General features: G+C 42.6%; 1 protein-coding gene across 41 annotated transcripts in view; it reads right to left on the reverse strand.

The window, feature by feature from the left end:
* bent (projectin protein bent) overlaps positions 1-27,183 on the reverse strand; it is an 80,208-nt gene that overhangs the window by 8,825 nt on the left and 44,200 nt on the right. For all 41 annotated transcript variants that reach the window (XM_069115537.1, XM_069115536.1, XM_069115524.1 and 38 more), the window contains 47 exons: positions 26,976-27,120; positions 26,737-26,878; positions 25,397-25,521; positions 24,963-25,316; positions 24,536-24,742; positions 23,853-24,161; positions 22,788-23,378; positions 22,220-22,525; positions 21,575-21,877; positions 21,191-21,475; positions 20,695-21,006; positions 20,088-20,390; positions 19,717-19,998; positions 19,025-19,324; positions 18,511-18,813; positions 17,669-18,256; positions 17,204-17,506; positions 16,640-16,941; positions 15,721-16,306; positions 15,273-15,547; positions 14,827-15,133; positions 13,802-14,683; positions 13,281-13,580; positions 12,802-13,083; positions 12,371-12,670; positions 11,944-12,246; positions 11,151-11,609; positions 10,859-10,981; positions 9,881-10,768; positions 8,832-9,134; positions 7,870-8,751; positions 7,469-7,724; positions 6,981-7,306; positions 6,481-6,783; positions 5,876-6,260; positions 5,584-5,789; positions 5,014-5,474; positions 4,377-4,911; positions 3,864-4,058; positions 3,267-3,750; positions 2,856-3,108; positions 2,286-2,620; positions 2,080-2,195; positions 1,630-1,914; positions 1,316-1,455; positions 900-1,163; positions 15-631 (listed from right to left, as the gene is read on the reverse strand). In XM_069115537.1, the coding sequence (XP_068971638.1) occupies positions 15-631; positions 900-1,163; positions 1,316-1,455; positions 1,630-1,914; positions 2,080-2,195; positions 2,286-2,620; positions 2,856-3,108; positions 3,267-3,750; positions 3,864-4,058; positions 4,377-4,911; positions 5,014-5,474; positions 5,584-5,789; positions 5,876-6,260; positions 6,481-6,783; positions 6,981-7,306; positions 7,469-7,724; positions 7,870-8,751; positions 8,832-9,134; positions 9,881-10,768; positions 10,859-10,981; positions 11,151-11,609; positions 11,944-12,246; positions 12,371-12,670; positions 12,802-13,083; positions 13,281-13,580; positions 13,802-14,683; positions 14,827-15,133; positions 15,273-15,547; positions 15,721-16,306; positions 16,640-16,941; positions 17,204-17,506; positions 17,669-18,256; positions 18,511-18,813; positions 19,025-19,324; positions 19,717-19,998; positions 20,088-20,390; positions 20,695-21,006; positions 21,191-21,475; positions 21,575-21,877; positions 22,220-22,525; positions 22,788-23,378; positions 23,853-24,161; positions 24,536-24,742; positions 24,963-25,316; positions 25,397-25,521; positions 26,737-26,878; positions 26,976-27,120 (16,511 nt within the window). The remainder of the gene's footprint in view (positions 1-14; positions 632-899; positions 1,164-1,315; positions 1,456-1,629; positions 1,915-2,079; positions 2,196-2,285; positions 2,621-2,855; positions 3,109-3,266; positions 3,751-3,863; positions 4,059-4,376; positions 4,912-5,013; positions 5,475-5,583; positions 5,790-5,875; positions 6,261-6,480; positions 6,784-6,980; positions 7,307-7,468; positions 7,725-7,869; positions 8,752-8,831; positions 9,135-9,880; positions 10,769-10,858; positions 10,982-11,150; positions 11,610-11,943; positions 12,247-12,370; positions 12,671-12,801; positions 13,084-13,280; positions 13,581-13,801; positions 14,684-14,826; positions 15,134-15,272; positions 15,548-15,720; positions 16,307-16,639; positions 16,942-17,203; positions 17,507-17,668; positions 18,257-18,510; positions 18,814-19,024; positions 19,325-19,716; positions 19,999-20,087; positions 20,391-20,694; positions 21,007-21,190; positions 21,476-21,574; positions 21,878-22,219; positions 22,526-22,787; positions 23,379-23,852; positions 24,162-24,535; positions 24,743-24,962; positions 25,317-25,396; positions 25,522-26,736; positions 26,879-26,975; positions 27,121-27,183) is intronic.

The raw sequence follows: 27,183 nt of genomic DNA on the forward strand, positions 1-27,183 counted from the left end.
TCGAAGAAACAAACCTTGCGGTCGGTTGTGGTTTTCCCGTGGCCTCGCATTCGAGGACCAGAGTTTTGCCGAGCGGTACGTTCGTGCTGATTGGCAGAGTTCTGACGAATTCTGGCTTCTCGCCACCTTCCACCTCGCAGATCTTGACGGGCGTGGTGCAGGAACTTGGTTCGGATCTTCCCGCAGCGTTCACCGCGAAGATTCGGAATTCGTAATCTCCCCGTTCGATCAGATGTAGAACAGTGTACTCTGTGTCGGTGACGTTGTATTCGTTGCATTTTGCCCAAAGCGCGCTTCCGACTTCGCGTTTCTCGATCACGTAACCGGTGATGCGGCTGCCTCCGTCGGAAATCGGAGCTTCCCACTTGAGATCGACGTAGTTCTTGCCAACCTTCACGACCTGTGGTGTGCCTGGTGGCGAAGGCACGTTGAATTTGCTCTTCAGTTTGAACGGTGCCGATGGCGCGCTAGGTTTGCTGAAACCAGCTGCATTCTTCGCGCGTATTCTAAACTCGTATTCGTGTCCGCTCAGTAAATTGTAACAAATGTAGGTGGTGTCTTTGACCAGGTAGTCGTTCGCCACTCTCCATGTGGCATCGTCCGCAGGATCGCGGAATTCGATCTTGTAACCCTAAAGAGAAAAAGAGCGATCGATTGATTTTTGTTTTATTTTGAATATAGAGCGGAATCTCGATCATTCGACTTTATTGCAACCGAGGCAATTCAGATCCATCGAGATCCACAACTGCTCCGAATATTTTAGAAAGCGACAAATTAACCGGAGAAGCTGTTTCAATTTTTCCTACTGTCTTTCGTCAGCTTTTGCCGTGTGATTTATTCATCATAGTTCATTTCCATCTTAAAAGATCTACAAGTAATGATGTCATTAATATACACACCTGAATACGAGATCCACCATCGGATATTGGACGGGTCCATACAACGGTCGCGTTCGACGTATCCCAATCGATAACACGTGGTTGTCCAGGAGGTTCGGGTACCGTGAATGGGAATTTCGCCGTAATCGGTTCATCGGCTTGCAATGGTTCTGATATTCCGTACTGGTTCTCCGCACGGACACGGAAGTTATACGTACGGTTGGGTTCAAGACCGATTACGTCGTAATGAGTGTTTCTTACAAAACTGCTGAGTTTCACCCAATACTGAAATCATTCAACATGATATTTTAGAATTAAACAGAGGAAAAGAAGGAAATCATTCGATGTGTAATCTAATAGTTACATAGTTGTACGCGTATAGATAAGATTTCAAAAATTTTTTTAGAGAAAAAGAAGAAGAAAGAGAAGCTACTTACGCCAGCTGGATCCAGTTTTTCAACGACGTAATTTGTAACGGGTGAGCCACCATCGTCGAACGGAGGTTTCCAAGACAACGTACAAGTTTCAGGAGTGATATCAGAAATATCAAGTGGTCCTTGCGGTGGAGATGGTTTATCTACGAATATAATCAGTCGTCAAGTTCTAAAGTTTCTTTTAGCATAATTAAACAATTATAACTGCTTAAAATAATTATAGTTGCAGACGCAATAAAACCATTCGCAGTGATGATTGCTTAATTATTTTGAACAAAGTGCGTGAAAATAAAAGAAACTTTCAGGTTAGTGCTTACCTACAACGAGAACCTTGCACGAAGCAGAATCAGTGCCAACAGTGTTCGTAAGGTAAATCGTGTACGTTCCAGTATCCGACCTCTTGGCTTTCTTGTTAATGAATTGTGAGGCGACATCCGTCGTATCGAATTTGATTCTTTCGCCTGTAAGGACTTCCTCGCCGTTGATGGACCAGCTTGGTCTTGGTTTTGGATTCGCTGTGTAAGGAACGGTTATCGTGAACGGTTCTCCGGCAATCACCGTCATGTCACGAATGCTGAGGTCGGACGTGATCTTTGGCGGGACTGAAATAAATTCGAGTAAAATCGTAATCACAACAGTTTGATATCACTTAGAGCATTTTTCATTTTTAATAGCGAGATTATGGATTTTTAACTCTACGTATACTTAAGTAAAATTACTGATATATAAATAAAATATGTCTAAGAGCAAATGCTTTGAATACTTACATGGTGGTGCACTGGCTCTAATCACGTCAGAGTTGGAACTCCATGGTCCTCGTCCAGCAGCATTCTCTGCCGCGACGCGGAATTCGTAATCGTGATTTTCTATCAGACCAGTTACTCTATAAAATTTCAAACAGTTCAGGTTTTTCAATTTGTTCCTCATAATCAAGTATAATTTTAATCGTTCGAAGACACGAAGCAAGTTTTACCTATAAGTAGTCTCATGAACGAGAGATGGTGTGGCTTTCGTCCATTTGTCTTCGCTCAACAGACGCTTCTCGATGACATAACCAAGGATAGGCGAACCTCCATCGTGACGAGGTTTGGTCCAAGTAATAGTAATGCTATCCTCTGTCGTTTCAACGCCTTTCGGAGTTCCAGGTGCTCCAGGTGGATCGAATGGATGCCTGGCCTTGATCGGATCCATCGTGGTTACAGGATCCGAAGTACCGTATTGATTCTCAGCCATCACTCGGAATTCGTACATGTTTCCGACTGTTAGATTCCTTACTCGACAGAACGGTGTCGTCACATAGCTGCTCACCTGTTGTAACAAAATAAGAAAGTTAATAAAGAAGGATCTCGAAGAATTTTTGTCAAGGAACCGCATTAAACGCCTCATGATTCAGTTAATTCTAATAATTTTCATTTTAATAAATGGTAAATATTTTTGAATCATAAGTAGACAGATGCAGAAAAGTCGATACCAAAAAGTCTTACGATTTCTTTCGAAAGAAATCTTACAGTATACCTGAAAAGCTCTGCTTTAGACTACAAACCTTGGACCACGTGCCCCTTGCTTCTCGTCTCTCAACGACGTAGTTGGTGATATCGGCGCCTCCATTGTCTTTCGGTGGGTTCCAGAACAGCGTGAGAGCATCTCCGCCAAATTCATCAGCGTGAAGATTCACAGGTGGATTTGGACGGTCCAGAACCTTAACGTTCACAGTGGCGGTGTCGAAGCCGGAAGAGTTGCGTAACTGTAGACGGTACTGTCCACCGTCCGAACGTTTCGCATTCTTTACCACAAGACTGCGGAAGAAATTATACGCGATATTTATCCATGTTACTAATTATCATATGTTGTCTTTTGTCTTGTACAGGTAAGCAACATTTCAATGATATTCTTCAGAATATGACATCAAGTAGCTAACGAACTTATTACACAATTGAATAGTTAACAAACATACCTAGCATAGTCATCGCCCAATTGTTGATGTACACGCGGATCTGTCTCATCCTTGATAACATCGTTAGCAAACCATGTGGCAGTGGGCTTGGGGAAGCCAATGTAAGGCACGTGAATGGAGAAGTCTTCACCAGCGCGAACAGTGATGTCGCGAACTCCTCCGAGGTCCATGACAGGTTTGTTGGGTTGTTCCTCGATAACGATGGGATTACTTGGTCGGCTTGGATCGCTGTTACCGACGTCGTTCACTGCGATCACTCTGAAGAGGTACTCCTCGCCTTCGGTGAGTTTCGGTACCGTGTACACGTTGGTCGGTATCAGAGCGCCATTAACGTCGTCCCATTCGTCCTGACCTCTCTGCTTCATTTGGACAATGTAGCCTCTGATCTTAGCACCACCGTCGCTACGTGGTGGTCGCCAGCTCAATGTTACAGAATCTTTCGTTATCCTGTCAGGTTTCGGTGGTTCGGGAGCATCAGGACGCACTAAAATACATTGGATGATCAGAATATGAGAACAATCGCTAATCTTTCGACGATCTGTCGAAACATCGTGACTGTAGCGGGAAAGAAACGAGTAAGCATTTTGTTATACTTACAACGTTGATGCCCAGCAGTAATAGGTTCAGTCGGTTTACTGGGTTTACCAGGTCCAGCTTCATTGACGGCAATAACTCTGAATTCGTATTTAGATCCTTCGTGAAGATCTTGCACCGTGAATGTCGTATTCGGAGTTGGATAGTTGTTGACTTTGAGCCATTCACCACCCCGTTCTCGTCTTTCCACGTAATATCCTGTAGACAGGAGAATTAATCGGTAAATTTATACATAAATTAATATACATATAGTAATAATTTAACAGAATGTAATTTAATTAGAAAATTGCAAACAGGAGGAGCAGATGGAATTTGTCTTTTATTAGAGATGTCGTGGAATACAGAACACGATTTTGAAAGCACGAAAATGCTCCTAATATGCAAAACTGTAGAAAATATCCAAAATAGTATACTCGTTATGATATTTAACAAATGAAACAGACCTCTATTTTGATCACTTTCTTTAGTTATATTATATTTAGTTATATAGAAGAAAAGAAAAGAATGACGTCTCACCGGTAATAGGCTTGCCACCAGTATTGAGCGGTGGATTCCACAAAAGACTACAGCTGTTGGGTGTGTATCCAAGGATTTCGGGTTGGCTAGGTGCGTCTGGTGGATCGTATGGACTCTTGGCGACGACTGGTTTGCCTTCCAGTGGTTCAGATACACCGTACATATTTTCAGCTCGCACTCTGAATACGTATTTCTTGCCCTCGGTAAGACCTTTGGCGGTGTAGCTTGTTCTCGGACAGTATCCTGGTGTTAGACGCCAGTTATCGGCTCCATACTCCGATACCTCAACGATGTAGTTGGTGACGTCGGATCCACCATCATCCAGAGGTTTGTTCCAGGATAAGGACACGGACTCCTGCGTGGTGCCAGTGTATTGTAGGGGACCTTGAGGTGGTCCTGGTCTATCGACCACGATAACCTCGATGTCGGCTGAATCTTTTCCATGCTCGTTCGTCGCTGTGACTGTGTAAATACCGCCATCTTCCCGGACCGATTTTTCGACCAACAAATTCGTGCGATCGCTCTTGGTTTCGGTCTGAAAGTTATTAGAAAATTAACGGTTGAGATATTACTGATTTGCATAAGTCGATACTCATACGCAACAGATCTGAACCAAAGCTATAAACCATTTGCTTACCGATATTCGAAGAGTTTCGAGGAGAGGCTTCGAGTCTTTGGTCCATTCGATAGTGGGAGTTGGCGCTCCGGACAATGGAATGTTAACATTGATGGGTTCTCCGGCACGCACCTTGATCTTGCGTCCAATCAGCGCGTCCAAATTCAATTTCGGTTTCTCTTTCATCGGTTTCGCGATGAATACGGAGGACGTGTCGCTAGGTTTGCCCGAGCCAGCAGCGTTTATAGCAGTTACTCGGTATTCGTATTGATGACCTTCGGTCACATGGTCGTCATAATATTCAGCATATCTCGCTGGCTCTTTGGTCAATTTCAACCAACGGCCAGTTGCGCGATCGCGCCGTTCCACGTCGTAACCGATGATCTTCGATCCACCGTTGCTGATCGGCGCTAACCATTTGATCTTGATGTGGTCTTTGTCCGCGTCGACACATTCTGGCTTTCCAGGTTGTCCAGGTACAACTGAATAGAACAAACAATTTGTTAGGGTTTTCCAGTAAATATAGCCAGCAAGTGTAATAATACTTATGAGCCGTAGTATACATATCCGATGATAGAGTAGAGAATTTACCGAATTGGTTCTTGGCGACGATCGAGTGATCTGTAGTCAAAGGATCTGAGCGGCCTTGAAGATTCTCCGCGCATACCCTGAACTCGTAAGTCGTACCTTCCAGCAATCTCGGTACTGTGGCGTGATTATACTTGGGATTGACGTGAGTGACAGCTGGTACCCAGCCACCACCATGGGTCAAGTCACGTTTCTCGATTACGTATCCACTAAAAAGGATCGCAAAAAGCGTTGTATTATTTTACGCTTATCACTTTGTTTCGTCAAATCGTTAATTTAAGACGTCGGTACTCACGTGATTTCGCTACCACCGTTATCTTTAGGTGGTTTCCATGACAAGGTAACCGACTGGCTTGTGATTTCTTCGTACTGCAGAGGACCTTCTGGTGGGCCAGGTCTGTCGAGAACGATAACTTGGAAGCTACCTTCGTCTATTCCGCTGCTGTTCTTCAACAACAAGTGATACAATCCGGAATCGGATCTTTGAGCGTTAACAGTGTGAACAATGGTGTGATAACCGATCGAAGTAACAGTTGTTCTATCGGTGGTCAGTAGATCGCGACTTCCAACTGTCCAGGTAACCTCCGGAGTTGGTTCACCGACGAAGTCGATGTCGACGTGGAAGATGAGACCTGCCTTGATTCGAATATCTTGCAAAGGCGTCTTGATCTTTGGAGCCACTAAAATATTGAATTATTTTATTAATAAAATGTTTGGTTAGTTCGTAGTAATAATTAGGTTGTGGATGTTTATGCAAATTTATATTTTTACGAATACATATAAATTGAATCTAAATAGAGATTTGCTTCATTCTTTACATATGTATTATAAAGAATACTTAATAACAATGTATGATCATCCGTAATCGAGAAATAACGAGTACAGTAAAAATATGCTCACAGTAACGAGGTTTGGCAGTGATGAGATCGCTTGGCTCCGATGGCTCTGATTGTCCAGCAGCGTTAACAGCAATTACACGGAATTCGTATTCTTGTCCTTCCGTTAAGTCAGGAACAGTTGTATTTGTCTGATTTGGTGGAACGTGAACCGCGTTGACCCAGTATGGACTGCCCTTTTCTTTCTTCTGGACGATGTATTCTGTAATGGGAGAACCACCATCGCTGCTTGGTGCTGGCCATTGCAGATCGACGTGATCTCTGTCCCAGTCTGTGATCTGTGGTCTTCCAGGAGCGTCGGGTTCGTCTACAAATACGAAATCGTATTTCTATTAGATCTGTAAACTTCTTGTTAACTTTTAGAATGTGATTTCTCCTTGTTTTCCTTGTAATTTAAATCGTTCCGTTTTTTAAGGAATTTGCTACTATAATTGATGTTTGATAGGCCATTTTTATCATACAAATAATTAGAAATCTTTGAATCGTTTATAGTCGAACACTAACCGAACAAATTCTTAGCGATGATACTCTTTGGTGCTTCGAGAGGATCGGATTCTCCAATGGTGTTGACAGCTTTCACACGGAAGAGATACTCCTTGCGATGCGTCAGTCGCGCTACTTCGTGGCTCAATATCGTGCTCATGCCAGCATCGGACCAAGTGCCTCGCGACAGATCCATTTTTTCGATAATATAGTGCAATATGGGGCTGCCACCATCGTCCAATGGATGGCCCCAGGCCAAGTGACAACCTTCCTTGGTGATTTTGCTGATCTCGAGCGGTTTCTGTGGTGGTGATGGCCTATCGAGGACGGTGACTCTGGCGCTTGAACTGAAACATTTTATTTCGCTTTATCTAACTATACTAAACTAAACAGAAGTTCGTTATAGAGATCGTATAAACGGAGTCCTACTACACTTAAGTTCAACTTTGTCATAAAAATTTGAATTTACATAAACACCTACAGTCTACTTATCATAGATTCGAAATTACCTGAATTTCCCGTGCTCGTTCTCCAAAGTGAGAGCGTAACGGCCAGTGTCAGAGCGAACAGAGAATGGAATCTCAAAGGTGGTTTCGGTATGAGTAGTGTACATTTCATGGCGAGAGTCGGCCATAATCACCTCTCCGTCTAGGGTCCAAGTGGCCGTAGGTTTAGGCGATGCTTGGATAGGGATGATGTAGCTAATCTTCTGTCCAGCTCGAACAACCAAGTCGCTCAGTGCATGTGGATCAAAGGATGGAGCAACTGTAAGAAAAATGATCATACATATACTCTTTGTTCAAAAGATAAACTTAAGTAAAGTTAAATAAAATTAAATTTGAACGTTGTGTTTAAGTTTGAAAGTACGTTTTACAAAGAAAAAAGAAGAAGAAAGGAAGTCTTTACTTACGGAAACGTGGTTTTGCAACGATAGGGGAAGAAGCTTCGGATGGCTCGCCAGGACCAGCTTTATTAACAGCGATGACCCTAAACTCATATTCTTGTCCTTCAACAAGGTCTGGTACCCTGGCGCTAGTTTTAGTTCCATCGATTTCCAAAGCCTTCTCCCACGTGCCGAAACGAGGTTTCTTTTCGATGATATATCCCGTAATAGGTGAACCACCATCTTTTTTCGGTCGTGTCCATTCCAAGTCGACGTGATCCTTGTCCCAATCAGTGGCAACAGGTGTTCCAGGTTTGTCAGGCTTGTCGTACGGATCTTTCGCAGTAATGGTATCCATACCAGTGAGCGGCAACGATTCACCTTGCTTGTTTACCGCACGCACACGGAACTGATAGTCGTGGCCTTCGATCAGGTGATCCACGTGTGCATAAGTCGAGGAAGCTTCCGCTACTGGTACCCATCTCATGTTCTCTGTATCCATCTTCTCCACCTGGTAATATAGAATTTCTGAACCACCATCGTCTTTCGGTGGGCGCCATTTCAGGTCGCAACCGTTCTTTGTCACGTTGTCGATCTTTAAAGGTCCTTCCGGTGGTGCTGGAATGTCGAGGACGTTCACAGTTAAGGTGGCACTGTCTTTGCCGTTGATGTTCTTCGCTTCCAGAGTGTACACGCCTGCATCGGAACGTTTCGCTTCGATCACACGAACTTTGGTGTTGTAGTCTTCGTTTATGATCTTGATGCGATCGCTCGGCACGAGTGTCGTGCCCTTAAGCGACCATTGTTTGGTTGGTGGCGGTTCGCCGATTACAGGAACGTCGAAGTCGTAGAAGCCACCGGCTTTTACTTTTACGTCCATCATGTACTTCCTGTCGATCTTCGGTGCAACTGAAAATGAACATTTTTTTATCGACATATATACCTTTGATGAGGGGGAAGGGAAAGAAAAGAGATAAAGAGATAATTACGGTTCTTAGGTCGAGCCAAGTGAGATTTAGAAGCGTCAGAGGGTTCACCGGGGCCAGCTTTGTTAACAGCCCTAACGCGGAATTCATAATGCGTGCCCTCCACGAGATCGGGCACTTTTCCACGATTTACGTCACCCTCGACTTCTGCGCATTTCTCCCAGGTAGGACTATATTTGTCTCGTTTCTCTATGATGTAACCAGTAATAGGTGAACCACCATCTTCTTGCGGACGATCCCATTGAAGTTCGACGAAGTCCGAGTCGTAGTCGCTGACGGTCGGAGTGCCAGGTTTTCCCGGCTCGTCTAAAGATAATAATTATGTTTAATAAAAGAAGCGATCCAAGGTATAACGAGATTGTAGATCTTTACGCAAATTTATATCCTTATAAAAACAAGTAAAGAAATAAAATCTAAATAGAGATTTGTTTTGTAGCGGCACATGAGTCATAGGACGATTCGGATTGAGAGTGACTCGTGTTATTGTTTTGCCTCGGGTATTGACACCGTTCCGATGCACGAGATTTAGAAGTAAACAAACTCCGGACAAAACAATATCGCCGCTACGTGCAACCGACAACCGGAGTCGGATTCAAACTTTCCGGTATAAATAGACGAACAAGCTCTCTAGGACATTCATTATTCATTATCAGCCAGCGATGATTACGATTTATTATACTAACTCTGTATTTTTGTATTCAGAGTGATTTTTAAATATATCTGACTATCACAAGTATTCACTCGTTTCGTCATTTAAAGCAACACGTTTGATATCCACCACAGTTTCTCCTATTAAAAATTACGACGAGAATTCTACGTTGGATATTTGAGATATTTTTTAATATCATACCATTTATATACAAAATAATACAAGACTTAATATATTTGAATCTAATCAATTGATATATAAACGGTACAATAAAGACTATGGCGTACAAGTATTTATTGTAGCCACTATGAATGGATTTCTCATGGAACGACCTAATATTTCTTTACTTCCATTCATGAGATTACGAACCTGCGCAAAATATCGAATGAAAGCTCCCACTCACCGAATGGATTCTTGGCTTCGATGCCTTGCATAGCCGTGAGCGGTTCTGATTTGCCTTGCTTATTAACCGCGCGGACTCTGAACTTGTACTTATGACCTGGCGTAAGCCCTTCAACCTGCAACGAGGTCTGCGGTCCGTCCGTCTCTCCTGCAGGTACCCAGCGACCAGTCGCTTCGTCCATCTTTTCCACGACGTATTTGTCGATTGGTTGGCCACCGTCGTCTTCCGGTGGTTTCCACGATAATTTGCATCCTTCCGCGTGCACGTCAGATGCTCTGAGCGGTCCTTGAGGTGGACTCGGTTTGTCCAGAACCGTTACCTTGACAACTGCTTCGTCCATGCCATTTATATTCTCGGCGGTGATAGTGTATCTTCCAGATTCCGCTCTGGTAGCATTTCTGACGCTGAGAGTCGTGTTGTAATCCACGTGTTTTACTTTTATACGCTCTGTCGGTCGCACCTCGCGTTTTCCTAACATCCATTTCGTGGTTGGAGGAGGTTCACCCGAAACCTTCACGTCGAAGCTGAAGTTTTGACCAGCTTTGATTCTGACCTCTACCAAATTCGTACGATCGATCTTCGGTGCTAGGTTTCGCGGCTTGGCAATGATCGTTGGCGTCGGATCCGAAGGTTCGCCAGGGCCAGCCTTGTTTACGGCTCGCACGCGGAACTCGTAAGGCTGGCCTTCTATCAAGTCAGGGACAGTGGCTGACGTTTCATCCGCTGGTACCTCTACGGCCTTCTCCCATTCGCCGTATTTGTCTTTCTTCTCGATTATGTAGCCAGTAATAGGCGAGCCACCGTCGTTCGCTGGCGGTGTCCATGCGAGATCGACGTGGTCCTTGTCCCAATCGGTAACACGCAGATCGCCTGGTTTATCTGGTTCGTCTAAGAATTTACAATTATAAACGTAATTAAAAATGTCGACGACGAACGACCTCGCTAACGTTGCAAGCAGATAAATTTTTGGTTACTCACCGAATGGATTCTTAGCTATGATCGTTTGTTCCGCTTCCAGAGGTTTAGACTCTCCCTCGGCATTTACAGCGCTAACTCGGAACAGATATTCTTTGCCCGGTGTCAGTCCACTTACCTCCAGGTCTATTGAAACACAAGAAAGTTTATTCGTTTATTTGACATTACAACGATATTTCTGTATAATATGATTATAATATTAAAAATTGTACGTGTAGCGACTTTTTAAAAGAATGCCTTTCAATTACATGGTTAAAATTATAAATATATAATCTAAAATAATTATGGGACTTACTAGGTTCGGTAGATCGGCCGCAAGGCACCCAGCATCCAGTCTCTGGGTCCATTTTGTCCACTTGATAGTACTCGATCGGGGTGCCGCCATCGTCTTTCGGTCTCTTCCATTTCAGCTTGCATCCCTCTTTGTGAACATCCGTTACTTGAAGCGGACCTTCCGGTGGCATTGGTTTGTCCGTGACTGTGACTTGTATGGTAACAGAATCCCTTCCAGAGGAATTGGTGGCTGTGACACTGTAATCGCCGCTGTCGTCGCGCGACACAGGACGAATGCTGAATTTGGTGCTATAATCGGAATTGTCTATCTGCACTTTCCTATCGGAATGCAGAGGAATAGCTCCGTATCGCCACTCGATGTGTGGTGGAGGCTCGCCGATCACATTAGCATCGAATCTCAGTAACGAACCAGCCGACAGAGTAACGTCACGCAGATTGCGCCGATCGATCTTGGGTGCCACTGTTGAAATGAAATTTATATGTAAGTCATCGCTCGATCAAGTGCCAAAAATCGATTTCACTGATGATTATTTATAGAGCATTGGGTGCGTTATCGTTAATGATGTCTATCCGAAAATTATGTATGATATTATATTTGCGACAAGGATACTGCTTCTTTTGTCTCAGGGATACAAGGCGATGGTAAGTTGGATTGTTGCCACGATCGTTGAAAGATAGATTCTTCGAGACTCGATACACTTCGTTAAATCGATAACGAGGTAATGTGAAAACGTAACGTTATTGAAAGATGTAAAGTAACGCTAGTGCATTGAAATTAATAACGAAATACTTACGATAGCGTGGTTTAGCGGTGAACGTCTTGCTGGTATCGCTAGGCTCTGACTGTCCGGCTTTGTTCACAGCTATCACGCGGAACAGGTAATCGTTACCCTCGATGAGCCCGTGAACGAGACCTTTCGTGGTCGGTACTTCGATTTCCAAAGCCTTTTCCCACATTGTACTGTATTTGTCTTTCTTTTCGATGATGTAGCCGGTAATGGGTGATCCACCATCGCTGACCGGTTCTTTCCATGTAAGCTCAACCTGGTTGGCGGTCCAATCGACTGGTTCCGGCGCACCAGGAGGACTTGGTACAGCTGAAAGAAGTTGTCACTGTTAAATTTCTTGCGGGGCTTCTAAGCTCATTCGTTTGTTCGTCTGTATCATTGCAGAATGGAATGTTTAATTTACGGGCAATTAGAATCCAATAATTTCACTTACTGAATGGATCTTTCGCTACAATCGAGCTGAATGTTTCCAGTGGTTCCGATTCTCCTTCTTTGTTAAGCGCCTTCACTCTGAACTTGTATTCGTGTCCAGGTGTCAGTCCTTCCACCTTCATTTCCGGTCCTGTCGTCTTGCCGACTGGTAACCAAACACCAGTGTCTGGATCGAATTTCTCCACGAGGTATCCCTCGATGGGTTCTCCACCGTCGTCCTTTGGTTTTTTCCACTTGAGCGTGCATCCTTCTGCGTGAATATCGGACACTTCCAGTGGTCCTTCTGGTTTGGCAGGTTTAGCTGCGAAAGAACCATAGGCGTAAGTAATTCGCGCAAGTTTATACAAATTTAGATAAATATTTATTCGAGACGATATTTATCGGAATAACGCTCGACTCTAATTCGAAACAATGAAATAAATGAACACATACAGACAACGGTGACTTCGACTTCCGCAGTGTCGGATCCATACTGATTGACAGCTGTGATCTTATAAATGCCGCTGTCTTTTCGTTCGGGTTTGTCGTTAAAGAACTTGGTATTGTATGGAACGTTCTGTATCCTGCGGAACGTTGTTTGTTGAATGCTCTTGTTGTTGAGAACCCATGTGACATCTGGCGGTGGTTCACCGATGATTTTCACGTCGAAGTGGAATCCTTCGTTCTCGCGTACTGTGATGTCGCGTAAGTTCTTCCTGTCGATCTTAGGTGCAACTGTTGGAAAACAATCGATTAATCGATAGTTCAGTCGAGACGATCGATAATTCAGTTTTTTAGGAGTCAAACCGATCTCAATTGTACCTTCTGTTTTTAACCGAGTATGAGGTTAGCATTTAGCTTTTTATACGGAATTGACCAGTGTGGCTTCTACGCAACTCGATCGATTGCATAAAAATTAGAAAAATTCTTACGTCGTCGACTCTTGGCTGTAATCGGTTTGCTGGTTTCGGATGGTTCACCGGGACCAGCAATGTTAACAGCTTTCACGCGGAACTCGTACTCGACACCCTCGTCGAGATTATCGACGCGTCCTTTGCAATCAGGTCCGGTTTCGCAAGCCTTTATCCATCGTGGACTGTCTTTCTCGCGCTTTTCAATTATGTATCCAGTGATTGGAGATCCACCATCGGTTAAGGGTGGAGTCCATCTTAGGTCTATGTGATCCTTGTCCCAATCGGTTGCCTCTGGTCGACCAGGCGGCCCAGGTTCGTCTATAAAACGAATGTGGTGATTCGTCTTCAGTCTTTTTTCTTTTTTTAATTTCGAGAATACAACGATGTGCTTTGAAACACTTCGGATTGTTTCGAAACTTAAATTTAAACGATCATTACCGAACGTCGGTAAAGAAAATCGACGTTAAAATAAAAAATACAACGAATTATAACAAATATATGATTAATATCATAAATCAATAAATGTTTGAAATACTAACCGAAGGGATTCTTTGCTACAATTCCGTGTTCAGTTTCCAAAGGTTCCGATTCGCCTTCAGCATTTACAGCGCTAACTCGGAATTTGTATTCCTGACCAGGTACCAAATTTTCCACTACCATAGTAGGTTCCTTCGTGCGTCCCACTGGAATCCACCTTCCTGTTTCCGTGTCCATTTTTTCGACCACGTAATGATCCAGTGGTGTGCCACCATCATCCAGGGGTGGACTCCATTTCAGCGTGCATCCTTCTTTGTGCACGTCGGATACTTTAAGCGGGCCTTCTGGTTTGCTAGGTTTGTCCAAGACCAAAATCTCGATCGACGCTTCATCTTTTCCAGAGCTGTTCTCTGCTTTCAGCGTCAACGTGCCAGTGTGAGCTCTGCTAGCGGACGATACCAAGAACTTGGTTTTGTAATCTTCCAATTCGATGGTCACCGCGCCAGCAGACTCCTGTTTGGCTTTGTTCAAGAACCATGTTTTCGTTGGAGGTGGTTCACCGGTAACTTTCACGTCTAACCGAATGTGAGTGCCAGCTTTGATCGTTAGATCTTTCAAGTTGGTACGATCGATCTTCGGCGCTGCGTAACGATCCTTGGCTACTAGACTGTCGCTTGGTTCACTGGGTTTGCTCTGACCACCTTTGTTCACCGCTTTCACACGGAACTGATACTTCTGTCCTTCAACGAGATCCTCGACTCTGCCTTCTGTTTTGTTTCCAGGAACTTCAGCCGCCTTCTGCCATTTGCCGTATTGATCTTTCTTTTCGATGATGTACTTCTCGATCGGCGCACCGCCATCCTTCTTTGGCGCTTTCCACTTTAGGTCTACGTGGTGCTTCGACCAATCCTTTAGATCCGGCTTGCCTGGGGCGTCTGGCTCGGCTACGATAACACAGCAAGATTATGAAAATTATACTGAATGGCCAGAAATTTGAAGGAGAAGGTATTATATCATGGTGGTACGAATTTAAGCAGAAAAGCTTAAGAATCCCCGGTATACCGAAGTTGAAATAACATCTACTTACTGTAAGGGTTCTTGGCAGTGGTTGGAATCGCCGTCTCCAATGGTTCGGATTCACCTTCGGAATTGACAGCCTTCACGCGGAACATGTAGTCTTTGCCTTCGTTGAGGCCGGTGATTTCTGCTTCTGGAGTCTTGCTCGTGCCACAAGGTACCCACCTACCGGTATCAACGTCCATTCTTTCAATGACATAATGATCGACTGGTTCGCCACCGTCGTCGTCGGGTTTGTCCCATTTCAATTTGCATCCCTCTGCGGTCACGTCTGACACCTCGAGCGGTCCCTTTGGTTTGCCAGGTTTGCTCAATACCTGGAAGGAAAAATAATTTATCGTTTGTTCTTTTCTTTTTACAAGTTCTCTCTCTCTCTCTCTCTCTCTATCTATCTATCTATCTATCTATCTATCTATGTACGCTACTCAAAACTATCAGAGTAGTATCTTAACGTACCTGGAGCTCGACATCGACTTGATCGGTGCCGCTGTCGTTCTTGGCAATAACAGTGTAAGTTCCAGCATCCGATCTCTGTAATTTGCTTATAATGAAGGTGGTGTGATAGTCTTCATTTTCGATCTTAAGACGGTCCATGCTCTTAAGCACAGCGTCCTTGAGCTTCCAAGTAATGACTGGTGGTGGTTCACCTTGTATATCTGCTTCGATTCGTAACATTTGTCCCGTTCGCATAATCTTCTTCTGTAGGTTTTTGCGATCGATACGTGGTGCCACTTTACGCGATGAAAAAGAAAAAGAATTTATCAGTATCAGACAATATATACGAAATTTGTTAGGAAAGAGGAGGCGTGTAATTCTTAAACAGGTTCCACGAGAACACAAGCTTCTACGAACTTCCTTGAATAAGTTTAGCTGTGAAACAGTATACTATGACCTATACACTTACAGAATCGCGGTTTAGCCACAACGCTCTTCGAGGTATCGCTGGGTTCACCGGGTCCGGCTCTGTTGACAGCAACTACTCTGAACTCGTATTCGTGACCTTCCTCAATGCCATCGGTGACCTTGGCAGTAGTGCGATCTCCAAGAACATTAGCAACATCTATCCATTGCCGTCCTTCTTTGTCTCTCATCTGCACAATATATTTCTCAATTGGAGCACCGCCGTCGTCTTTCGGTGCTGTCCATTCAAGGTCAACGAAGTCCTTGTCCCAGTTTCTGATTTCTGGACGACCAGGTTTGCCAGGCTCGTCGAACGGATTTTTGGCTATGATAGACTTGTCCGCTTCCAAGTCGTCGGATTCACCTTCGCGATTTACCGCTTTCACACGGAATTTGTACGGCTTGCCTTCCTGGAGTCCGGTTACCGTAACTTCCGGTTCCACGGACTTCGCACAAGGAATCCATTGTCCGGTAAGAGGATCCAACTTTTCGATCTCATAGTATTCGACTGGCACACCGCCGTCGTCGTCGGGTTTCTCCCATTTCAATTTGCAACCGTGTTTATTCACGTCGGAGATTTCGAGAGGACCCTGTAACGCAAAATAGTAATTCTTCACTGGCTAGAAGTCTTACAATTTTTAAAGAATAAAACTTATTTTCGAAAGAGTCTGATTCTTTAAATTTAGAATTATGCTCTACTATCGAATTCGCGTGGGGTTACAGCTAACTCTAAATAAGTGGTTTTCAGTGAATGAATTCGAATATTACTTATTACGATGCCGAATTATTGTGATTTCAATAACGCCAGATAGGTATTCGTAGTTCTAATCATTTCTACGAAATTGTATTCCAAATTGTTACTTTATACCCTGCTATGCAAACAGGGGATGGGAATGTAGAAATGTTTTCAATAAAATACGTACTTTTGGTTTGCTTGGTTTACCGATGACGATTATTTCGACATCGGCACTGTCCTCGCCTACTTCGTTCTTTGCTTTAATTACGTATTTTCCGGTATGAGCCCTCTTAGTCTTCAGGATGAAGAATTTACTATTGTAGTCAATGTTGTCGATACGGATTGTATCGTCCGACTTAAGTTCTTTCTCTTTAAAGTACCAAGTTACATTTGGTGGTGGCTCACCAATGATATTCACGTCCAAGGTTACGGTGAGACCAACTTTTACTGTTATCGGTTGCAAATTGGTACGATCGATGAATGGTTTCACTGTAACAGGACAAAACGAAATTTTAGTTATTGCTCGATTAACTCATCAACTAGCAATTCCTGTTCCGTGATGTTTTTTATTATGTTAATTATTATATGTATAATCCCATAGATTCTAAGCGATCTTTAGCATTTTTGATATCAGCAAAAATAATGCGTAATGGTGACCATTGTTTTTTTTGCTCAGATAAGTTTAGATTCAAGTGAAATTTTACTATAATCGTAAAATATTTAATTCGAATAATATTAATGTTATACTCACGCCAACGAGCCTTGGCAGTGTGAGGATTGGTAGCCTCGCTAGGTTCACCAGGACCGGCCTTATTTACTGCTCGAACTCTGAACTGATATTGATTTCCTTCCTCTAGTCGGGTCACTGTTCCTGTACAAACTGGACCATCGACCTCTGCAGCCTTTACAAAGGCGGTACCAAACTTATCTTTCATTTCGATTATGTATCCTGTGATAGGTGCACCGCCGTCTCGAATTGGTGGCTCCCACTTCAGTTTCACCATGTTCTCGGCCCAATCGATGATCTCTGGTAGACCAGGCGGAGCAGGTGGATCTGAAGGTTCAAGTTTAAGCGTTGTTACGACGCATCTTTTAGAAAGCTAATTACCTAATTTTAACAATTAGAAACACGATCGAAACCCAGAGAAGAAATAAACACGTTATCTAATCACCGTGACAAATTAAAATCTAAAATTTTCCAAGTAATTCTTCATACCATAAGGATTTTTAGCGACGATGGGAACATCTGTCTGCAAAGGTTCGGATTCTCCTTCCTCGTTTACAGCCTTGACGCGGAATTCGTATCTCTTTCCAGGTTCCAAACCGGTAAGAGTGATCTCTGTTTTTTCAGGATCAACCATCCCAGCGGATACCCATCGACCTGTAGTTGTATCCATTTTCTCCACCAAGTAATTAGACAGTGGCAAACCACCGTCGTCTCTCGGTTTGTTCCACTTTAATTTGCATCCTTCCTTGTGAATATCTGTCACTTCCAACGGACCTTCTGGTTTTCCAGGCTTATCGAGGATCATAATTTCAACGTCAGCCTCGTCCTGTCCGGAATCGTTCACAGCTTTGATGGTGTATTTGCCACTGAGCTTGCGACTAGTGTTGGTCAACTGAATCTTTGTCAGGTAATCTTCGTTATCGATTTTCACGTTGGCTCCGGTTTGCAGCTCTGCACCACCGAAGCTCCAGGTGACGGTTGGTGGTGGTTCACCTTCGATGTCGACTTCCAGTTTCACCGTTTGACCGGCTCTCACTTTGATCGTTTGCAATTTGTCACGGTTGATGTGTGGTTTCACTGAAAATCGAAAATTAAATAGTAACATCTCCGAATTGATTGCAATGAGCAGATTGCAAATGCAAATATTCAAAATATATTAGCAATATGTTGAATTTAAGTTTAATGTATCGAACGATATCTACGATACATGTGCAGATATATAAATGCGATATGAGAAGAACGTTTCAATGAACAGTTGTTATCGATAATAATTGTTATACATTTGCAGAATCATTCGCAATCTAATTAAGAAATTGCTGAAAGATACTCACAAAATCGCGCCTTTGCAACATGTGGCTTGGTTGAGTCGCTTGGTTCGGATGGTCCAGCTTTGTTAACAGCACGCACACGGAATTGATAAACAGAGCCCTTTTTAAGCCCTGTGACGCGCCCCTTTGGTTGCGGTGATTGAGTTACGGTAGCTTCTACCCAATTTGTCGATGGTTTCTCTTTCATTTCTATTATGTAACCCGTAATAGGTGCACCTCCCGTATCTTTTGGCGGTTCCCATTTCAGATCGACACGATCCACGTCCCAATCTTCCAACTCTGGTACACCAGGCTTACTAGATACGTCTAAAAATTGTTCGGATAATTAATTTTTTTCTCATTCGTTTAAAAATACTCTATGAATGTCTACTATGTCAGAATGTTGATGATACCTTGGTTGATTTGTGTTAACAATGCACGCATTTTATTAGGATATATGAATATACTAATAACAAATTAATGATTAAAGATGATCAATCTACAGCATTGTGTGAAATGTGAAGTATAAAGGTCTTACCATAAGGATTCTTTGCAAGGGTCGTGCTATCAGTGACCAATGGTTCGGATTCGCCTTCTTCGTTAACCGCTTTTACTCGGAATTCATATTCGTGACCTTCTTGGAGGCCTTTAACGTCCATTTCGGTATCTGAAGTGCGTCCAACCGGGACCCATCTTCCGGTGGATTTGTCTAGTTTCTCCACTACATACCCAGTAATAGGTTTACCACCATCGTCTTCTGGTTTTCCCCATTTCAATTTGCAACCGCTCTTCGTGACATCGGACACTTTCAGAGGACCCTCTGGTTTTCCAGGAGACGCTATTAACATTTATAGTCATGTATATTACGCGCTAGATATTATCAGGTATTGTCATATAAATAGATACTATCATTCCTTAAAGAGAAAGATTATTGCCTTGTAAATAATATACTAGAGTTTCTGAATAGTGTATTACTGAATTCTGGTAGCTGGTATTACTTATCTTCCAGCAATTTAGATTATTTTCTACTGATTAATAATTTAAGTTACTTAGTACTGGTGAGCACTGGTGAATTACAAAAATTAGTAGCGTGTCCAAATCATTACTGATGAAATACAGTCATTAGTTTTGGATACTTCTTCGATATTGTCAGTTTTCAATAATTTTCTTCTATAAGGAATGTTCCATAAAATTGCATCGTCAATGATCGAACATCAAAGTTAAACTTACAAAGTATGGTAATTTCGACCTCGGCTTCGTCTTCACCGTGTGCGTTTACAGCCTTGATCTTCCACACTCCAGTATTTTTACGTACGCTATCGGTAATACTAAGTTTTGTGTTGTAATCGACATTGACGATTTCGATATTTTCACCAGTTTTAACTTCTTGGTTCTTGTGATACCAGGTGATTTCTGGAGGTGGTTCACCGCGAACGTCCACGTCGTATTTGACTGGTTTGCCAGCTCGTACAGTGATAGGCTTCAAGTTTGTACGATCGATTCTTGGTTTCACTATTACAAAAGAAAACGAAGATTCGATGTAAGGTTTGGAAGAATCACATATCATAAAGTATAGTATCAAATAGGAATGGAATACTTACGGGATTTGTGTTTGCATATCTGCATCTTCGAGGCGTCCGATGGCGGAGATGGTCCGGCTTTGTTTACAGCGATAATCCTGAATTGATATTCTCCTCGCTCCTTCAGATCGCCTACCTTGGCCTCCAGTTGACTTCCAGGTACCTCCATCGCTTTTTCCCAGTCTGGTTTATAACGATCTTTCTTCTCGATGATGTACTTCTCGATCGGTGCACCACCATCGAAATCCGGAGCAGTCCATTTCAAACTTATGGACTCATTGTCGTAGTCGGTTATCTCAGGTGTTCCAGGTTTATGTGGTTCGTCTAGAAATTATCCGCAGAAATTGATGTGAAAGATTTGGCGATCCATTATACGTTCTGATCATTCTACTGTTTTTTTACTGTCAGATCTCAAAGATATAGCAAAGAAAATATAAATATCACTGTGTTTTTCATTTCCATCGTCTTCATCATGTTTTGCCAACGAATTTATATTAAAATTTATTATTTTCGTTTCTCCTACATTTTCTCTCTTTTAAAATATAAGAATTTCAAAAATATAATCAAGACATATGGATATAGTACTTGTACTCTGCGTTTCGCTTTGAATCGCAGCTTTCATGCCTACCATATGGATTTCTGGCGATGATCGGACGTTCGCTCTCAAGTGGTTCGGAATCACCTTCGTCGTTGACAGCTGTAACGCGGAATTTGTACTCGCCTCCTGGATTTAATCCAGTCACCTCGAATTCCGTATTCGGTGCATTGCCTGGAATTTTTCCCACTCTGACCCATTTGCCAGTTTTCGTGTCCAATTTTTCGATCTCGTATTCTTTGATCGGGACACCGCCATCGTCTTCTGGTTTTTCCCATTTCACCTTGGCCGAGGTTGCTGTAATGTCCGTCACTTCTAACGGACCCTTCGGTGCTTCTGGCTTACCTGCGTAACAAAAGCAACTCTATTAACTCTCCTGTGGACACTCGGCTACATATCTACAAATTTTCTTCACAATCTCTTATGTTCTTGCGAAAGTAATCAAGAACTGAATAAGATAATTAAATAAGAAGTTCTGTCGAGTTTTCTAATAGACTATAACTGTATTTTAAGAATAATCGAAATTTACCGAGAACTGTAAGTTCGACAGTCTCTTCGTCCGTTCCGTTAGCGTTCTCCACTTTGAGAGTGTATTTTCCGGTGTCTTTGCGCATCGCGTTCACGATCGTAAAGTCTGTGTGATAATCGACGTTATCGATCTTGATGCGTTCCGTGTTGGTTAGAGGGATGTTATCCCTCCAAATCCATTTAATTTCTGGTGGTGGCTCTCCGATGATGTCCACAGACCATTTGTGCGTACGTCCCGCCTTGATGATTACTGATTTGAAGTTGGTTCTGTCGATTCTTGGTTTAACTAAAATTCGATAATAAAGTTTAATAATAAAATTAAGGTAAATTGACCGAAACGTGCGAATACTTATGAACAGCGTTTGTACATTGAAAGCGAACTTACGGTTCTTGTGTTTGCAGAGATGGTTGTCGGTAGGTTCGCTGGGTTCACTCGCGCCTGCTTTATTATGAGCACGAACTCGGAATTGGTAAATCATTTTCTCTTTCAGGCCTTCGACCTTCACTTCCGGAGTGGCGTCAGCGGTTTTCGTTACCTCGACCCAATCCACCGCAAATTTGTCTTTCATCTCGACGGTGTAGTGAGTGATTGGTCTGCCACCGTCGCTCTCAGGCTTCTGCCATTTCAAGGATACGCTAACGTTGTCGTAATCGAAGATTTCTGGTTTGCCAGGTTTGCTGGGCTCATCTAACGGAAATCAAGAGTTAAAGTTAAAGAATTGCAAACATTTGAGATTTGAGGCTGTAATACCATAACGTAAATGAGCTTCCAGGTGTAAACCACGTCATAAAAAGAAAAACGCAGGTTGATCCACATGTTGATCAGTGTATTTATGGAAAGCTTGAAGGCGATAAAACGCGCAAAATGCGTCTAACGTGTAAAAATATACGAAGATCACAGGAGGGAAAGACGACAAGTACGTTTTTCAACGCATTTTCCATAAAACTGTGATTTACACTCGAGAAAGCTTTGATTATAAAAACTACGAACATCGTTGACTCCTCGTAAGCTATTAATGATTCTATTTACCATATGGATTCTTGGCAAGAATAGCTTCGTCGACTTCCAGTGGCTCGGATTCACCTTCCTTGTTCACAGCTTTCACGCGGAATTTGTATTTCTTCTTCGGAGTCAAGCCACCGAAGGTGAAGGAGTAATCGTTTGGTCCGACTTCTCCGGCAGGGATCCATCGTCCAGTGTCCATATCCATCTTTTCCAAAACGTAACCGGTAATATCGGTACCGCCATTGTCTTCTGGCTTTTGCCACTTCACTGTTATGTGATCGGATCGGACTTCTTCCACTTTCAGCGGACCAGTTGGTTTCGACGGCTTGTCTGCAGAAAGAGAAAGAAACGATTTGCATAAGGTTCTCACGATATCAAGTGGTTCGTCGACGAACACATAGGATAGAATAGTTTACTATTTTACTTTGTAACTTCCCTAGAAGCATTTTCTAAGGAATCTTGACAATTTATGCGATAGCGAAAAGGATGACTGAAAGTTCTGAGCCACTGAATTTATATTCTGGTTCAGTAAGCAATACAGCCATAAATCCAGAGACATGACAGAGTAAAAAGGAAAGAAACAGAAAGTTACCGAGTACAACAACGTCACCGACGCTCTCGCAGGTTCCAGAGCTGTTGGTCAGAACCAGCTTGTATTTGCCTGAATCTGGTCTAGTCGTTTTTCTAACAGTAAGCACCGTGTTCCTTTCATATTTATCGATCGTGATTCTTTCCGCTGCATCTTGAACAACTTCTTTTTGTCCGAGGAACCAATGGACTTCCGGCTCGGGTTCACCGGCATATTTAATATCGTATTTGATAACTTGTCCTTTCTTTATGATGAGATTGGTCAAACCATCGCCAACGATGTACGGTTTGACGAATCGAGATTTGGCGATAATTGGTTTCGTAGCGTCTGAAGGTGCACCAGGTCCGGCCTTGTTCACGGCTCTAATTCTGAATTCGTATTGGGTGCCTTCTTTCAGACCGTCGATGGTAGCTGCTGTTACGTCTCCTTCGATTTCTTTGCCCTTCTCCCATTCTTTACCGAACTTCTCTTTGTACTCGATTATGTAGCCCGTGATCGGTGCTCCGCCATCGCTTTCTGGTTTCGTCCACTTCAAGTCGGCGTGATCTTTGTCCCAGTCCACCACCTCCACGTCCGTCGGTTTACCTGGCTCGTCTGTTAACAAGAATTACTTTTCTCATAATTTTGCCAGGACCATGTTTGTTTGCTTATTTATACTTGAAAAATTTTGATTGGAAAGTATAGCAATTTCAAGAAATTCCAGTTTAGAAAATGTTTAAAAATTTTAACTTAACGCGTTCACCATGGCGCCGATTTCAAGTAGCTGTGCGTTCGCAATGCGAACGTATAATTAATTTTATACTAAATATAATTTTATTCCGTGATCAAATCTACGTTGATCGTATTAACCCGTAACTGGTTTGATGATCGTTTCACCACGTAGACAGAAATATTCAGGAATTTACAAAAGGTGATATCGTGAGACACGTACATCAAGTTATACATTTATCGACAATACAACACTTTACGACGTATATTCTCAAAATTACCACAAAGACGATAATTCCTAGCGTTGCATAGATTCCGCTTGTCCAGTTACGGATTTAAAGTGAACTATTTCATACGTACCCCATGGATCTTTCGCGAGTACTGGTTTGGCGAACATCGCGGGTTCGCTGGAGCCAAGTTTGTTCACCGCTCTGATACGGAATTTGTATTCTTTTTTCGCTACAAGGTCTTTGACTTTGTAAACGCATTTCTCGCCAGGCATAACTTCGCCGACACTGTCCCATTGTGCCTTCTTGCTGAGGTCGAGACGTTCGATCACGTATTGCGTGATTGGTGATCCACCGTCGTCTTTCGATGGTTTGAAAGACACCACGCAAGAGTCTTGGAAGATCTCGGTTACGTCAACGTCCGTAGGCGGAGCTGGCACATCTAAACGAGGTTTGAACGATTAAGTTAGTTACAACGAATGGCACGGTTATTGTTCGTCGCTGGGAGAGAGGCGAGTGAAACGGTACACCGAAGTTGAGAGCGACGGCCTGCAAAGTTTTCAGGGAGAAAACGATAGAAGACACTGTAGGAAGTCGAAAAATTAGGTTCCTCTTTTTATACAGATTGGAGAATGAAGAAACGAGTAAGAATCAATCTTGTAAAATTAGAAATTTGTGTACCATATTCCATTGTTTTAGTGTACGGTGAAAAGTGTTTTAGTGGACAGTACAATAACTTTACAAAATACAAATAGAACATGTCTGAGCAATAGTTCTGGTGTCGGGATAGAAATGATCGATCAAAAGTCGGTTTACCTTGCATGTTAATATTCACATCACGGACTTCCTCTCCTTGGCTGTTACCAATCTTTACTTGATAAATTCCAGATTGGTCATGAGAAGGTTTCTTGATCTTGAACGTGATCTTGTCTTCACCTACAACTATTTCTACATCCTTCAACGGCAATGGTTTGCCGTCTTTCATCAGTTTAGCTTCTACCTGGCTCTGTTTCGTTCCTTCGACTATGGACGAGAATAATAATTTTAGAAGACGATCGCTTCGATGAATGAATCGATATATTGATGTATCTACATGATAACAATTAGCATTTCCTAATCATAGCAAATGGGGATCAAGTAGCAATAAATTATCCCTCGCGATCTCGGTTTCTAATTACTTACGAGTATACGTGTGTTTCGAAAGGATTAAATCAACTCGTAACAAGGAAAGAACGAAACTTACTCTTGTAAGGAACAACGAACACAAGTGGTTGGCTGCAAGGACCTTCGACCTTATCGGGGATTTCAACGATCGGTTTACTCTCGCCCTTCTTTACCGTCAGTTTACAGCTGCTCGTTAACTGTCCGCTCTCACATGTAATTTCACCATCATCGCTCATTTCTAGTCTATTGAAGATTAATTGATGCTTGCCACCACCCAAGTTCTTGATCTCGATCCTCTCACTGGGTTCGATCTTTTGACCATTAAACAAGAAGATGGCAGGTGCGGTCTGATCTTGAAGTTCCACATCCAGTACCAATTTTTCTCTTTCCACTGCCACCGTGTCCTTCAACTTCTTGTTGAATCGGTTCGCATCTGAGGAGTTTGGTTATTAAATCAATGTAACATCCGATCGATAGATCTTATACAATCTTTCCGGTGCTAGGTCAACTTACAGTTTATAACTATTTCGGCTTCAGTCTTGTCAGCGTTGCTCACGCACGAGTATTGACCGGCATCTGTGACTTTTACATCCTTGATGATGAGTTTCCTCTTTCTGCCCTCTTCCTTGATCTGTACCCTGTACGATATTAATAGTATCTGTATTAAAATTCTACGTTTATGAGGAGCAAAACAACGAAGACTATACGTGTATTTAATTTATGTTAATTCTACAATTCGATCTTAATGTTGTTAATTAACTAAGGGATAAACGTCCTTGTACTTGCTCTGGGTAAAATCAGTTTGAAATTTTACCACGTTGTATCTTTCTTGCGAAAAGATCAGAAATTACATAACGTCTACGTTCGCATATATTGTCAGTATAATTTTTTAATCAGTATTTATTGTCAGTATAATAGAGGTATGGGGATGGAACATAGAGAAGAGGCTGGACAGGGTAAAAAGGAGATACGTGAGATGGGTTCTAGGATTGGAAACAACAACGCCAAACTACATTCTGAGAGAGGAGTGCAAGATAGAGGAAATCAGAGTAAAGGCGTTGAAAAGAGCAGCAAGGTATGAGAAGAAAGCCTTGGAATCGAAGAAGGAATTAGTAAAGGAGTGTATAAAGGAGAGAGAAAGGAATTGGGGAAAGGGTCAAGAAGGGAAAAGAGCAAGGAAAAGAAAGATGAGGTTAGAGGAGGCGAGAGAGGGAAGGACACAAGTGGAGGCAGGAGATAGACAAGAAAGGATGACAGCGAACCAAATCATGGAAGAAAGAGGGAAAAGAGACACAGAGGAGAGGGAAAAAAGGATAAGGGAGTCCAAGTATAACAGACATTACAAGGACATAGTAAAAGAAGGGCTGCCAAAGTACCTGGAAGGAAAGATGAAATGGCAGGATAGAAGCATGGTAGCGAGATTCAGATGTGGCAACGAAACCAGGGCAAGGGAACACTGGAAAGAGGAGGAAGAAAGAAGATGCAGACTATGCAAGAAAGGAGAGGAAGACCTAAGGCACATAATAGAGGAATGCGAAGTAACAGGAGGAGCGAGGAGCATAGCAGAGATACTTGAGGAGACTGGAGAAGGATTGGCGGAACTAAAGATGATAATAGGGAAGAGAAGAGCAGCAGAAGAGGGGAAGGGGAAGGAATAAGAATACATGTGTTGTAAGGCATTAAATGTAAAAAGGAAGTCGTCCAAAGCCGAAAGGCACGGACTAAAATAAATAAAATAAAAAAAAAATAAAATTGTCAGTATAATAATTGATACGCGAGATATTTGCTCTGCAGCTCGAAGGAATTCGATTTTGAAAGGATCGAGGAGATCAAATCTCAGACGACGTCTTTACCTCTTGTCAGGTACAATCTCTTGGTCACCTCTGAACCATTTCACTTCGCCACCAGCGTCATCCAACTCGCAGACAAGCGTTAACGTTTCCTTTTCTACGATCTGCTGGGACTTGAGCACCTTTACGAATTTATAAGGATACTCTGCATGGAAGAAGAGATATTTTAGAATTTGCAAACATCATCGATCACCAGAGTTTATAAAATATCTAGGATAACGTTTTCCTAGATTAAAACATACCAACTATAGTTAGAACCGTTTCAGTCTTGTCGGTTTGTTTGTTAATCTTACAAATGTACTCGCCGCTATCTTCAAGCGTAGCGCTCTTTATGGTTAATCGACAAACGCCATTCATGTCCTTCGACATACTGTACGTATCGCCCTCCTAGAGATATTAATTAATCGTTTTTTTTTTTTATGTATTTTGTATTTTCAATTGTACGATGTA

The sequence above is a fragment of the Bombus flavifrons genome, chromosome 6 (assembly GCF_040668555.2).
Source record: "Bombus flavifrons isolate JBK064 chromosome 6, iyBomFlav1_principal, whole genome shotgun sequence".
NCBI classification, from domain to species: domain Eukaryota; kingdom Metazoa; phylum Arthropoda; class Insecta; order Hymenoptera; family Apidae; genus Bombus; species Bombus flavifrons.